The sequence below is a fragment of the Pygoscelis adeliae genome, unplaced genomic scaffold (assembly GCF_000699105.1).
Source record: "Pygoscelis adeliae isolate BGI_AS28 unplaced genomic scaffold, ASM69910v1 Scaffold172, whole genome shotgun sequence".
NCBI classification, from domain to species: Eukaryota; Metazoa; Chordata; class Aves; order Sphenisciformes; family Spheniscidae; genus Pygoscelis; species Pygoscelis adeliae.
Genome location: NW_008824338.1, coordinates 7,562,222 through 7,574,510, shown reverse-complemented (window position 1 = coordinate 7,574,510; position 12,289 = coordinate 7,562,222). Strand labels below are relative to the sequence as shown.

The 12,289-nt window shown below is 42.5% G+C and overlaps 1 protein-coding gene across 1 annotated transcript in view; it reads left to right on the top strand.

Moving 5' to 3' along the window:
- SYNJ2 (synaptojanin 2) overlaps positions 1 to 12,289 on the top strand; it is a 59,351-nt gene that overhangs the window by 25,644 nt on the left and 21,418 nt on the right. The window contains exons 6-13 of the mRNA XM_009319118.1: positions 1,453 to 1,549; positions 4,724 to 4,896; positions 5,305 to 5,386; positions 5,598 to 5,747; positions 5,845 to 6,010; positions 7,304 to 7,495; positions 9,658 to 9,742; positions 10,983 to 11,123. Coding sequence (XP_009317393.1) covers positions 1,453 to 1,549; positions 4,724 to 4,896; positions 5,305 to 5,386; positions 5,598 to 5,747; positions 5,845 to 6,010; positions 7,304 to 7,495; positions 9,658 to 9,742; positions 10,983 to 11,123 — 1,086 coding nt within the window. The remainder of the gene's footprint in view (positions 1 to 1,452; positions 1,550 to 4,723; positions 4,897 to 5,304; positions 5,387 to 5,597; positions 5,748 to 5,844; positions 6,011 to 7,303; positions 7,496 to 9,657; positions 9,743 to 10,982; positions 11,124 to 12,289) is intronic.

Below are 12,289 nucleotides of genomic sequence, written 5' to 3'. Positions count from 1 at the left end.
AATGTCAGGCTTTGAGAGGTTGGGGATATAGGTAAAAAAAAAATACCACTTTATACTTGTCCTATTTTGTGTTTTTTCTGAAGAATCTGGGTCAGGCCACTTGGCTAAAAGGACCTTTGGTCTGATCCAGCGCAGCAGTTCTTATGATTACTAACCTTCCTGCTTAATTTGATTAAGTTGAGAGTGAATGTCTCAGTGTTGTGGTAGCTCAGAGATGTTTGAACCCTGTCACCTCTGACGTGTGTTTGTGCCTCTCTGGCCTTGGCACGGGAGCCCTAGGCCCCATTGCTGCTGCTCTTTCTAGGCTCAGCCCTGCAAGATGCTGGGCAATTCCTGTTGAAGTGTAATATATTTTCCTCTCTTCTTGTCTTTCCTATGTAGTTCCCAGGCTGACAGCCAAGAGGTGGGAGCACACAAAGGGCAATATCAAAGCTAACGGTGACATAAAAAGATCTGGGGCCCGTTTCCTTACTTCGGCCACAACAACCCCAGGCTTGGGGAAGAGTGGCTGGAAAGCTGCCTGTCAGAAAAGGACCTGGGGGTGTTGTTGACAGCCGGCTGAACGTGAGCTGGCAGTGTGCACAGGCGGCCAAGAAGGCCAATGGCGTCCTGGCCTGTATCAGAAATAGTGTGGCCAGCAGGAGTAGGGCAGTGATCGTGCCCCTGTACTCGGCACTGGTGAGGCCGCACCTCGAATACTGTGTTCAGTTTTGGGCCCCTCACTGCAAGAAGGACGTCGAGGTGTTAGAGCGTGAGGTGCTGGAGCGTGTCCAGAGAAGGGCAACGAAGCTGGTGAAGGGTCTGGAGAACAAGTCTTCTGAGGAGCAGCTGAGGGAACTGGGGCTCTTCAGCCTGGAGAAAAGGAGGCTGAGGGGAGACCTTGTTGCTCTCTACAACTACCTAAAAGGAGGTTGTAGCGAGGTGGGTGTTGGTCTCTTCTCCCAAGTAACTAGCGATAGGATGAGAGGAAATGGCCTCAAGTTGCACCAGGGGAGGTTTAGATTGGACGTGAGGAGAAACTTCTTTACTGAAAGAGTGGTTAAACATTGGACCAGGTTGCCCATGGAAGTGATTGAATCACCATCCCTGGAGGTATTTAAAAGCCGTGTAGATGAGGCGCTTAGGGACATGGTTTAGTGGGCATGGTGTTGTTGGGTTGACGGTTGGACTCGATGATCTTAGAGGACTTTTCCAACCTTAATGATTCTATGATTCTATGTTTCTTTCATTAAGTCCAGTACAAAATACTGTGTCCCTTAATTGCGTACTTTCACCATTTGTACTGTTTAATGATTGATTGCAAGGAAACTGAGGAAGATGTCTGTAGCTGCTGTGGCTGAAACTTTCTGCTGGATGGAACAACCAGTGATCTCTACTTCTGTATTTTGAAAAAGGTAGTAGGCAACATAACATGGTTTTGTTTAGTACTTATTATGGTTACTTTTGCTGTAGGCATATGATGCTTCTGAAAGAGCAGTATGGAAAACAAGTGATCGTTAACCTGTTGGGAAGCAGAGGAGGGGAGGAGGTGCTCAACAGAGCTTTTAAGGTAAAAGCAAGGATTTTTTTTTTTTTTTTTTTTAACTGCTGTTTTCCCCTGATCCCTTCTGGCCCAGAATATACTTCTGAATAGCGTATCTTAAGAAATGATGTTATCTCTTTACTCGATGTTAAATACTGAGAGAATGGTGCTTCATAGTCTCATGGCTTAATTTCCAGTACTGCCTTCCTGCTTATTTCTTCACACATTTAAAGCCCTTATTCTCCTAAGAGTAGTTCACGTTTGCAAAAATGAATCGTGGTCAGCTTTGTCATAGTATGTAGTCACCTATGCAGTCAGGTGCCTCATGGGATTGCCAGAACTGCTTGCAAGCCAGGCCCTGACCCTGGCTCACTGAGCGTAAGCAAGCTGTCTTGCTCTGGTTGTAATGGGAATTGGATGCCGGAGCACCAGATGACAGTCTGGTGTATGAAGGGAGAGGTTTTCCTGGCCTCTACGTGTCCCTAGGCACAACTAATACCTGAAAGCATCTGGGTTGTGCTTTCAGGATGTCAGGCATTGTGGAATTAAAGCTGTGCTGAGTTCTAGTGCAGTATTCTCATGGCCAGATTTTTAAAACTAACATGTACTTGAAGCCGCAGATTGGCACTGAGTGGGATTTGCAGCTGTGCATAGCTGCCTGTATCTGGCTGGAGGCTGGTGCAAGTCTGCCTCCTAAGTGCCAGTTGCTTTAGAAATCTGACATAGATACTTTGGAGTGTATCTTCCTAAGAATAATATGGAGAATGGTTTAAGTACACACCTGTAGTAAGTGTTATGTATTTATCATTGGTAAAGAATGATACAACAGTTCTGCGTTCTAATGTTTACTGTGTGAAACTAAGCAAAATGAAAATTGTAGTTAAAGAATAGTTTCTGATTTGTTTCCCTCTCTGTTGGAATAATCTACTCAAGACAAGGAGTGTCTTGAGTTTTTTGGCAGTTTTTCTGTGTGACTATTTCCTCCTCCTCCAAAAGAGCTGGGGAGGACTATCAGCTTCCCCAGTGGAAAGTGATAAAGTGGAAGTCTCCCCCTGTACAGAATATGGCCAAAGAAAGTGATTATGACTAAAGCTTGCAAGGCAATGAGGAAGGTACAGAAGTGAAGTCTGGTCCTAGCTTCTGTTTTCAGATTCTTACTGAACTTCTGTATGACACAGATAAGCCCCTATAATCTCTTGATTTCTCTACCTTTAAAATATTTTTTATAGTTTATTTTGCAAAAACATTGAAATTTAGGGGTAAGAGATGATCACTTGCAAAATGTTCAGGTAACTTATGAGGATACAAATCTGACTTTTCTTGTTAATTTAATACTGATATTTTATCAAACACTTGCATTCTTGAAGACAGTGTTCTGGCCAGTATACAAACAGAGATTAAGTCAGAAACAGGGCATCTCTAAAATAAAGACGTTGCATTCATTAATTTATTTTAAATAAAGATCTGTTTTAATTGTTAAACTTTATTGATGTTTGAAAATAAATAAATTATGAAAGCACTCTGTAAGCTGAAAGAATTTAGACTGGCAGTACTGGAAACTAAAGTTTTGTACTTATGCAAAACAATCACCTCTTGGTCTTTTCTGTACCTTTGTCTTTTAATAAATGGATGTTTGGACAGAATATATAGTTAATTTTTACTTTGATTTTAAAGAGCTTGAATTAAAAAGAAAGTAATTCATAGGGGAATGATTAGGAATGAAAACTTTTCTCCTTTTCTGTCATTAGTTTATTTCTTTGTTTCTCCATCTTCCTTTGCTTGTAGTCTTTGCAACTCTTGCTGCAATCTTAGTTCTTATCAGAGTTGGTTCAAAATATTCTTGTAATTACTGCTGCTGGGTTTTCTCGATCAGAATGTCATCGCTACTGTTCATTTATGCAACAGGAACAAATGAAAAATTGTAAATGACCAGCTTACCTTCAGCTGTTATGTGAATCAGCTGTTATCAGACCAAAAATCAATACTGTTCCCAGTAATGCTGTTCCTCTCATAAGGATCCCCTATAACAGATGTAATTATGTTTACAGTAAAACCGATGCTGTAGTGTAGAGTTACGAATACTCTGACAATGATTTACTCGGAGGCAGCGGGTATGTATCATCCTCAAGTGCATTACTAGTGCCAGCAGCTGTAAAGGCAAGTTGAGGTGTCAACAACAGAGAAGCAGATACCAAGTGTTTTGGCTTTTGTAACAGTGTAGTGAAATGTATTTTGCACGTCTCTCTCCAAACACCGTGCAACACCTTTAAATGTGTTTCTGCGGGGGAAGGCTTAATGGCTTACTTGATACAATTATACTGGTGTAACAGTATATACATTTTACATTTTAATGTAATATCAGAATTGTTTTGTTCAGTTTGTGTCACAATCCAAGCGGAGTAAAGTATCCATCTCTTGAGATTGTGCAGGAGGGAAGGGAATAGACGAAGGCTTGCGTAGTTAGAGTTCATATAACAGTTCTCTCTGGCTTTGTCGTGGAGAGCAGGATGTATTTTTGTCGTATCTATTACGGATACCTTAATGAGATTTGTGGTGATTACGGAAATGCATGTGAGGTCATGGAAATTGGAGATGAAATAATTAGGCTATTTGTGCCTCTTCCTTCATTTTTGTGGTCTACCACAAACATTTTATAGTATGTTTCCTGGGACATCATTTCTTTCTTACTTCCTCCCCAGGCACCCTCTACCTAAATTTAGGGCCATGTTTACCCATGTCTTGGCACTTCAGGAATGCTTAAAAAATACACCCATGCACTGTTGTGCTCCTGTACCTTAAGCAGCTCTGGACACCTTTCCCATCAGAGTCCCAGTGCTGAGCCTGCCCAGAGCATCACTGTTGCTGTATACCCTCATGCGCAGAGGTAGCAGCCCACTGCTGCAGGGCTGCCACTAGCCAAGGCATAGACAGCAGCAATTCTGAGGTATAATTTGCAGTTACAATTTGAGTTCCCCTGCAGAAAAATTGGGGTCTAACAATCCAGTTTACTTTTGGAAAGAAAACAAATAGGGAACTTCAGTTGCTTTTTTCATGTCTGGCCTTTCAAAATTCCCTATGAACTTCTCAATATTAAAAATGTGATAAACAGTCAAAGTTTAGTAATGATAAAAGCATGCTGGTATCAATCCTTAACCTGTGGCTTGAGCAGGATTTGTTTTCCTTCATTCTCTATCTAAACAGAAACTGCTATGGGCCTCTTCCCATGCGGCAGACACTCCCATGATAAACTTTGACTACCACCAATTTGCAAAAGGTGGAAAAACTGAGAAACTGGAAAATTTGCTGAGGCCTCAGCTGAAGTTGCACTGGGAAGACTTTGGAATCTTCACAAAGGGCGAGAATGTAAGTCCACGGTGAGTGTCCCTGCCCCTCTGTCCCAGCATAACCAGGCGCCACCTGTCTTGGCCTTCCCAGGTTGCTTGCTGTGTTTGGACCGTGAGCATAAATGACCATCTTGAAATACAGTTTTGAGACAAAGTGTAGCCTTGGTGCTAAATAGATTATTTGGCTTAACTGCATCTCCATTGTTTGAAATCTGGAAAATTACCAGTGCATCGATTTGCTAATATAGTTGTGCAGATGTAGTCAAGTCATTAGACCTGTTAATGGAATGCGTTGTGCACAATCTGCTTGCACTGTCAAAATGTGGGTGGGTATATTCAGGCTGAACATTTGATGATCTTGTTCAATCAACTCATGATTAGATGTTATTTTAAAATATACCTTTTTTTCCTCCCTCCTCTTGTGTTTGGTTACCAAAGTCTGCAGACAGGTACGTTTCGAATGAATTGTTTGGACTGCCTGGATCGTACTAATAGTGTACAGTCCTTCATTGCACTGGAGGTGAGTTTGTCAGAGGATCTTTCGTGGATGCCTGTACTGCATACATTGTCTGTTCCATGGGGAAGACAGGCAAGAGGGCATAAGCCTCAGTGATACAAGTCTGTCTTGCCAGTTCTAATGGTGCTGGCCGGAATACTTAAACTGAGGATAAAGAGCAAAAACACATTTAAGAACAATGTTGTTGTTTTTTCTCCTTCTGCACCTAATCCAGATCCTGCTTGCTCAATTAGAGAGCCTTGGGTTGAACTCTAAATCTATAATTGAGCGCTTTGTGGAATCCTACAAAGCAATGTGGACTCTCAACGGTCATAATCTGAGCAGAGTATTTACTGGCAGTCGTGCCCTCGAGGGGAAGCACAAGGTAAAGAAAAATGGCAAAACCGTTTATTCACAAGTAAAGAAGGATGTCCGATTTACTCTTCAGTGTCACTTGCACTGATGATTCCTGTCTGATGTAGGTTGGGAAACTCAAGGATGGCGCCCGCTCTGTGTCTCGCACCATTCAGTCAAACTTTTTTGATGCAGTAAAGCAGGAAGCCATCAAGTTGCTTCTCATGGGTGACTTCTTCAGTGAGGAATATGCAGACAAAGGCAAGATGCTCATGGACCACACTGCACTGCTGGGTAAGGCCAGTGTAAATCCTTTGCTTTTCTTTTGTGTCTGTTTTTAGCTGTCTCATATAAGCACTTGCACCCTTTTGAAAAAAATCAGTAAATAAGCTTCTTTTTGCACAAATCTATTGTTTAAAACACTGCTTTCAAGTGACCGTAGCACAACTCTGTGTGTTTTAATTCCACTGTGCTTATTTCTCATATTTTGTTTTGGACTTCTGAGTATGTTTGTCTGCTGTTTGATGATGATCTCCTCTGACAGTTCAGAGGAGTTGGACCAGAGGGAAGAATTTTAGGGCTATATTCCCAGTCTGGTCCTGTCTGAGTTTGTCTTGAGGAAGTTTCTTGAGCTCAGATTTTTTTATCTCCTAATTTTTGGTCTGCGTTTGCACATGCTTTTAGCCATTTGGGTCTTTAAAGGCACATTTATGTTCTTATTTTGGTTCATTCCCTGCTTTACTCCAGGCCCTGATACTCCACAACATATACACATTTGTTTGCACCCATCTAGACTAAACCAACTTAGCTCTCCGAGAAGATACTTGTGTGCAAAATATAGGATAATTGCACCCACAAGCAGCATCAGGTGGTCAGTTCGCTCCAGAGAACTACTGGATTTTAATAGGATAGGCGTGAACCTTTCAGCACCACTTCAATCCCGGGGGCGTTCCCTGATGCGGACCACAAGGAAAATGCAGATAGCTTCTCTATGCCTGACTGCCAATGCAAATCAGATAATTAAAGATTAAGGTTACCTCAGGTGCTCACACAAAAAAAGCACACTGCTAATTTTCTATACTCATCAAAAATAAATGAATATAACGGTTTCCCGTGAGGAGTTCTGACCAGGCTAGAGAACCACGACAGTGCTAGTTTTGGACTGATGTGAGACTCTGCCGCTCTCCGCCTTTCCCCCCACACTCTAAACTTCTTAGGGCTTCAGTTTAAGTCATAACTTGTGACATGCTTGATTGCTGTAGGCTAAACTGAAAAGATTAAGGGAGGAAAAAGAATTTTTTTGCTTATTACTTGAAGAAGTGCAGGAAAACATATGATGAAAGTGAGTGACCAGCCCTTCACAAGCTTTCAAAGTGTACCTGGTTTCTGGAAGAGAAATTGCTGACATCAACCCCAGTTATCTTGTAGTTATTGCCATTGGAGTTATTCCTTAGCTTTTGTATTGTGGCTGCTAGGGTAATGTCATTATTTCACAGTGACTCTGTTGCTGCTGTCTGTATGCTTTCTGTCCTCTTACAGTACATTCTTCTTTTACACACCCTCTTTCTGTCTCCTCTCTTCCGTCAGTGACTCCAAGTATTTTGAAGGCCATGTCAGAGCGTCAGTTTGAATTCACAAGCTTCAAGCGTGTTCGTGTTGCCACGGGGACCTGGAATGTGAACGGAGGGAAGCAGTTTCGAAGCAACATCCTCGGTACCAGCGAGCTGACAGACTGGCTGTTGGATTCTCCCAAGCTCTCTGGAGTTTCTGAATTTCAGGGTAAGACTTCGAAGTCAAAATGTGTAAGCAATATTTGCTGGCATCTGTAGGGACAGTGAGTTGGGACACAGATTTGACCAGCTGTTCCTTTCAAAGGCAGTGCATCTTGGAGGGCATTTTCTGTCAGTTCTCAGGGATGTATTCAGCCCCATGTGAACTTGTGCTGCCTCCCCTCAGCAGTGGAACAGTGCATGTGAAGGGTTTCTGACAGTCAGAGAAACTTGTGGGTCTGTGCCAGGTGACTCTGCTTTGAACCTTCAGCAGGTCAGAATTCAGAGGTCTCTCTCACGCCATTGTGGTGTGTGTCTGCCTATTCTGCATCCCATATTTCATTTTCTTCAATATCTCTGTCCTTTGTTCTTCATTGCGAGTGGGAGCTACATGCTTAGGTGCCCTCAGAATGTCTCCTTGGTCTTCATCTGGAGCTAAACTTACCTGTACAATCTGGACTCTGAGATTGGAACACTCTGGAAATGTTACTATCAAAACCTTCAGACAAAAAGAGTTACATTATTACATTTGTTGAAGGCAGTTTCCTTTCTTTAGCAGTATAGAAAGCTCTTGTGCTTGTGGCTTGCTTAAATTGGCTGCTGAATTTCTTATTTACAGAACAAAGTCAGGTATTGTAATTAATTTACAGATTTTATTACGGAAAATGAAAAGTGAATGTTCTGTCATTTAAAAATTGAGTGGTGCAAAACTATGGCAAAACCTGTGCTTTTATTGTTACAGTGGAACACTTAGCTTCCTGCAGGCATCACAGGGATATTCCTGTGCCTAGCCTTCAAGCTCAGGAATTAATTCCTCAAATCCTTAGCTACTTACACGAGTGGTGTCGTTTGAACCCTTAGTGCTTGAGTGCATGGATATGTGATTAGGTGCAGACAACTGTACTCTGAGCAGCTTGGGTGGGTGATTGGTCCAGTCTGTTTCAGAAACAGTTTAGATGTGTTAGCACATGACTGTGCCCATAATATCAAAATTTCTTGAGAGCCTGCCATGTGCTAGCCTTGCCAGGCCTTCCCCTGAGAGAACTGGAGGAGCAGGACTAAATGATACAGGCAGCCATAACGTGATAGGTCTAAGCAGCTTCTGGAAGGGAGCTGAGTTACATGAAGGGGCAGAGCTAGGGTATGACCACACAAATGTCTGTGTTCGTGGTAATGTCAGTGCAGTGCCTGCACCAATGGGTAAGTGTTCAAAGCCAAATGTCCAAAATTATTAATGGGATATACACATATGACAGTGCCTGTCATGTTAAGCCAGTAAAGGAGGCTAGCTGTCATGTGCTAGTTTCACCCTTCTGTCTACAGAGAGTTGCTGCATATTTTACTTTTCTTTCCATTCTTATTTTCTGAGGCAGGTCTGATTTAGGTTCCTATGGTTGTCTGCTGTTTAGGTCTTCATGTTGAATTAAGTTACTGTTACCTCGGTCGTATGACAGTTTAAAAAAAAAATAAAATCCCTTTAGGCAATGGACAGACCTGATGGGTCAACAGATATGCTTCACACTATTATATGAGAGCATTGGATCTTTGGTGTTTTACCAGGTTAATATCCACAGGCCTGGGCCAGGGAAGGGAGAGTCACTGTGCTCTAGAGTGACCTAACCTAACCTTAAGTTAGACTTGGAAGAAAGAAGATAAGAAGAAACTTCAAAGGCTTCCTTAAATGAGAAGATAAATTTACTAAAGGCATTGAGAGGGAAGGGACATACTGGCGTGTGGACAGTAAGTTCAGTTACATAGCAATCAGTGTCAAAAAAGAAAAGGAAAAGGAAAAGCATGTTGGGTAAAATGACAAGTGGGTGAAAGATGGTGGGTAGTGAGGTGTTGTGGCTTTAGTGATGAGTGGGGTGAGGGAGAGAGAACATTTAATATTTTCTCATCTTAACATTGCTACAATATAATGCTCTGTTCTGAACTCCTTCCTGCAAGAGAGATGCAGACCAACTGGTGGGAGGAAAGCAGGAAAAAAAATTCACAGGAACTGCAGGGGTTGTTTTGTGAGATTAGATTAAAGGAGCTATGAATATGTATAGCTTGGCAGGGGATACACAAGATAGAACTACAGGAATGATCTCTGACAGAAATTAGAAAACAAGTCGTTAGAAGAAACAACAAAATAGTAACTCTTGTATGACTTTCTCCTCTTGCCAACAGATGATGAGAAGTGCCCTCCTGACATATTTGCAGTGGGATTTGAAGAGATGGTTGAATTAAGTGCAGGGAATATTGTGAATGCCAGGTAGGTTAAAAAAACCCCAAAATAACGAAACACCCCAAACCTCAAAAACAAACAAACAAAACGAAAAAAGAGCACTCTCTCCCCTAAAGGAACCAGCCAAACAAAAGTCTCCAGAGTTGTGCTGGTTGGGTGTGTAGAATACTTCCTTCCAAGTCTGTTGCTTGTAATTGTAGCTGGAAGTATGTTTGCCATTAACCAATGGCACTGGGACAGTATTGAAAGTGCTGTTTCTCTGTGAACTTCTGTACAGTAGAATACACTGTGTTTTCTAAGTCTCTTAAGTCTTTGTGTTGGCAGAGAAGGATTCTGATGGTTGACATTGATTTAACACTTGTCCTTAAACCCCTGTCTGATGTTGGGAAAAATGTGCTCAGTGACTGCAAACATAATTGGCATTCATGTGGGAATTCTAAAATGAACGAAATGTCTCTGTGGCTAATTGTCTTTGTGAAAATTATGGCTAGAGGAGGAGTTAAAGGCAAAGCCTGAGCTTGGCTCGTCAGCATGAACAGTAGGCTGTGGTATATACCGGTCCTTTTGAATCTGAAGGAGGAATAGGGATGGGACCCTGAAGATAATGTTTCCCATGCTGATTCATCAGGCTGACCAGTTAGTTGTCTGTTTTGGGAATGGCAAGTTACAGCAGTGCTTAGCATGGCTGCTGGGCTGGCGGTATATCTGCATGTATCAGTTGGCTTTGGAGATAAGAAAACACTAGTTCTGCAGAAGCGAAGGTATATGCACCCACCTACAAGCCTTCAGCTAAGAACAGCCAACAGCTGTGGGTAGCCAGTCATCTCCCAGACAGAGAAGATCCAGAGAAGATCTCCTCTTCACTGTGAGCACAAGAAATCTTACAAGTCTCGAGATTGACATGGATTTTCATTTTTATGGTTATGATTACTACAATCAGCTTCCAGTTACTCCCAGTGAATGGGGATATCAAATGTCATGTGAGCATGGATCTTTCTAAGCGTAGTAGACAAAATCCCTCTCACATCCAGAAGCAGGATAACTGTATTTGTGCGCTGTTCCTGGGCTCGCTGACTCTGCTAACTCTGGACTGGTTCACAAGGAGGCATCTGTCTCTACCATGCACCCTACAGCACTTCCAGTTCTGGAGCCAGTGTGTGTACAGCCTAATGGATGTCTGTAAACCTAAGGCATGGTTAATCTGCTCATTTTATTGACTGTATGTGGTTTGTTTTGATCCCATTAAATGATTTTATGTTTGTTCCAGTACAACGAATAGAAAAATGTGGGGAGAGCAGCTTCAAAAAGCTATTTCTAGGACTCATCGCTACATTCAGCTGACATCAGCACAGCTTGTTGGTGTTTGTCTTTTCATCTTTGTACGACCCTATCATGTCCCCTTCATCAGGTAAAAAACCAAAACAAAACCAAACCAACTGTGTCTTCAGTAACATCTGCTGTTGGAGTGTGGCCAGAGAGGGTGGGAGTGATTTTTCAGCTTGGTAGGAATTATGCAAACCTGGATTCCGGCCTCTGCTCAGTGTGGGATAGAGACATGTTTCCAGGCAGCAGTAGTCTGGAGTCCATCCTCCTGGGTAGCGCAAAGGCCAGGCAGCCCCAATATCTTCCTCCAGTTCAGCTGAGAAGCTGGGCGTGCTCCAGATGGGCCGCCAGGGTGTAGCACCTTGTTTGGGTGCTGTCTTTCTGGAAAAGGAATGACCTGAGCTAATAAGTCCGAGAGTGTTTGGAGCACCAAGTGAAGGCAAGTGCCTGCCTCTGCCTGAAGGGCAGGTTTTACTTTCTGACCCTCTCCTTAGTGTTTCCATATGGAAACAGGGCTGGTTCCGGGCCTGAAAAGAATGGTGGAAAAGGTGGAAAGGGAGGTGGGGGAAAGAGAGCTAATTTTGCCCCCTGACATTTTATAGAATTGAGAGCTATAAGGGCCCATTAAGTGTTTGTCTCTCCTAGAAGTCACAAGAACCAGAACTATGTGCCTAGAGGCACCTAGAGGGTGCAGAGCTGTGTGTCTTCAGCTTACTAGCACCGATGTCCCTGGAGACTGATCAAACTCCTCTTGCCCCTAGAAGATTCTCATTTTTATTAAAGAGGAAAGATAAGAGTACCTAGCCACAGAGATTTCTGCATTAAAATGCCTTTGCCACGAGCAAGAATTATGCAGACTAAGAGTGAATGGGTAGGAAATGAGTAATTAGCCCAAACTATCTTTGGGCATCGCTTTGTCCTTAAAGTCTGGAGTGATCCCAACAGTGCCCTCTACTCCATGTTAGGGGCACTGATTGGCCACTGCATTTTGTGATTAAAATATCAAAAGCTGCCTTTTTCTTCTCTCTGGTCTGATATCTACTTGAGAAGATGAGTGCAGAGCTTGTGCAACATCAAGTGCTCTAGGCTAGGCAGAGTAATGCAATCCAGGTAGCCCTGATGGTCTTGCATTGCTGCCTTTCCAGTAATCTTTCTTAAACATGATTTTTAAAAATTACATATTTTTGGTGGTATGAAGCAATCCAGAAGAGAAATGTTTCTGTCAGTTTTTGACTTTTCATTTGCCTTACA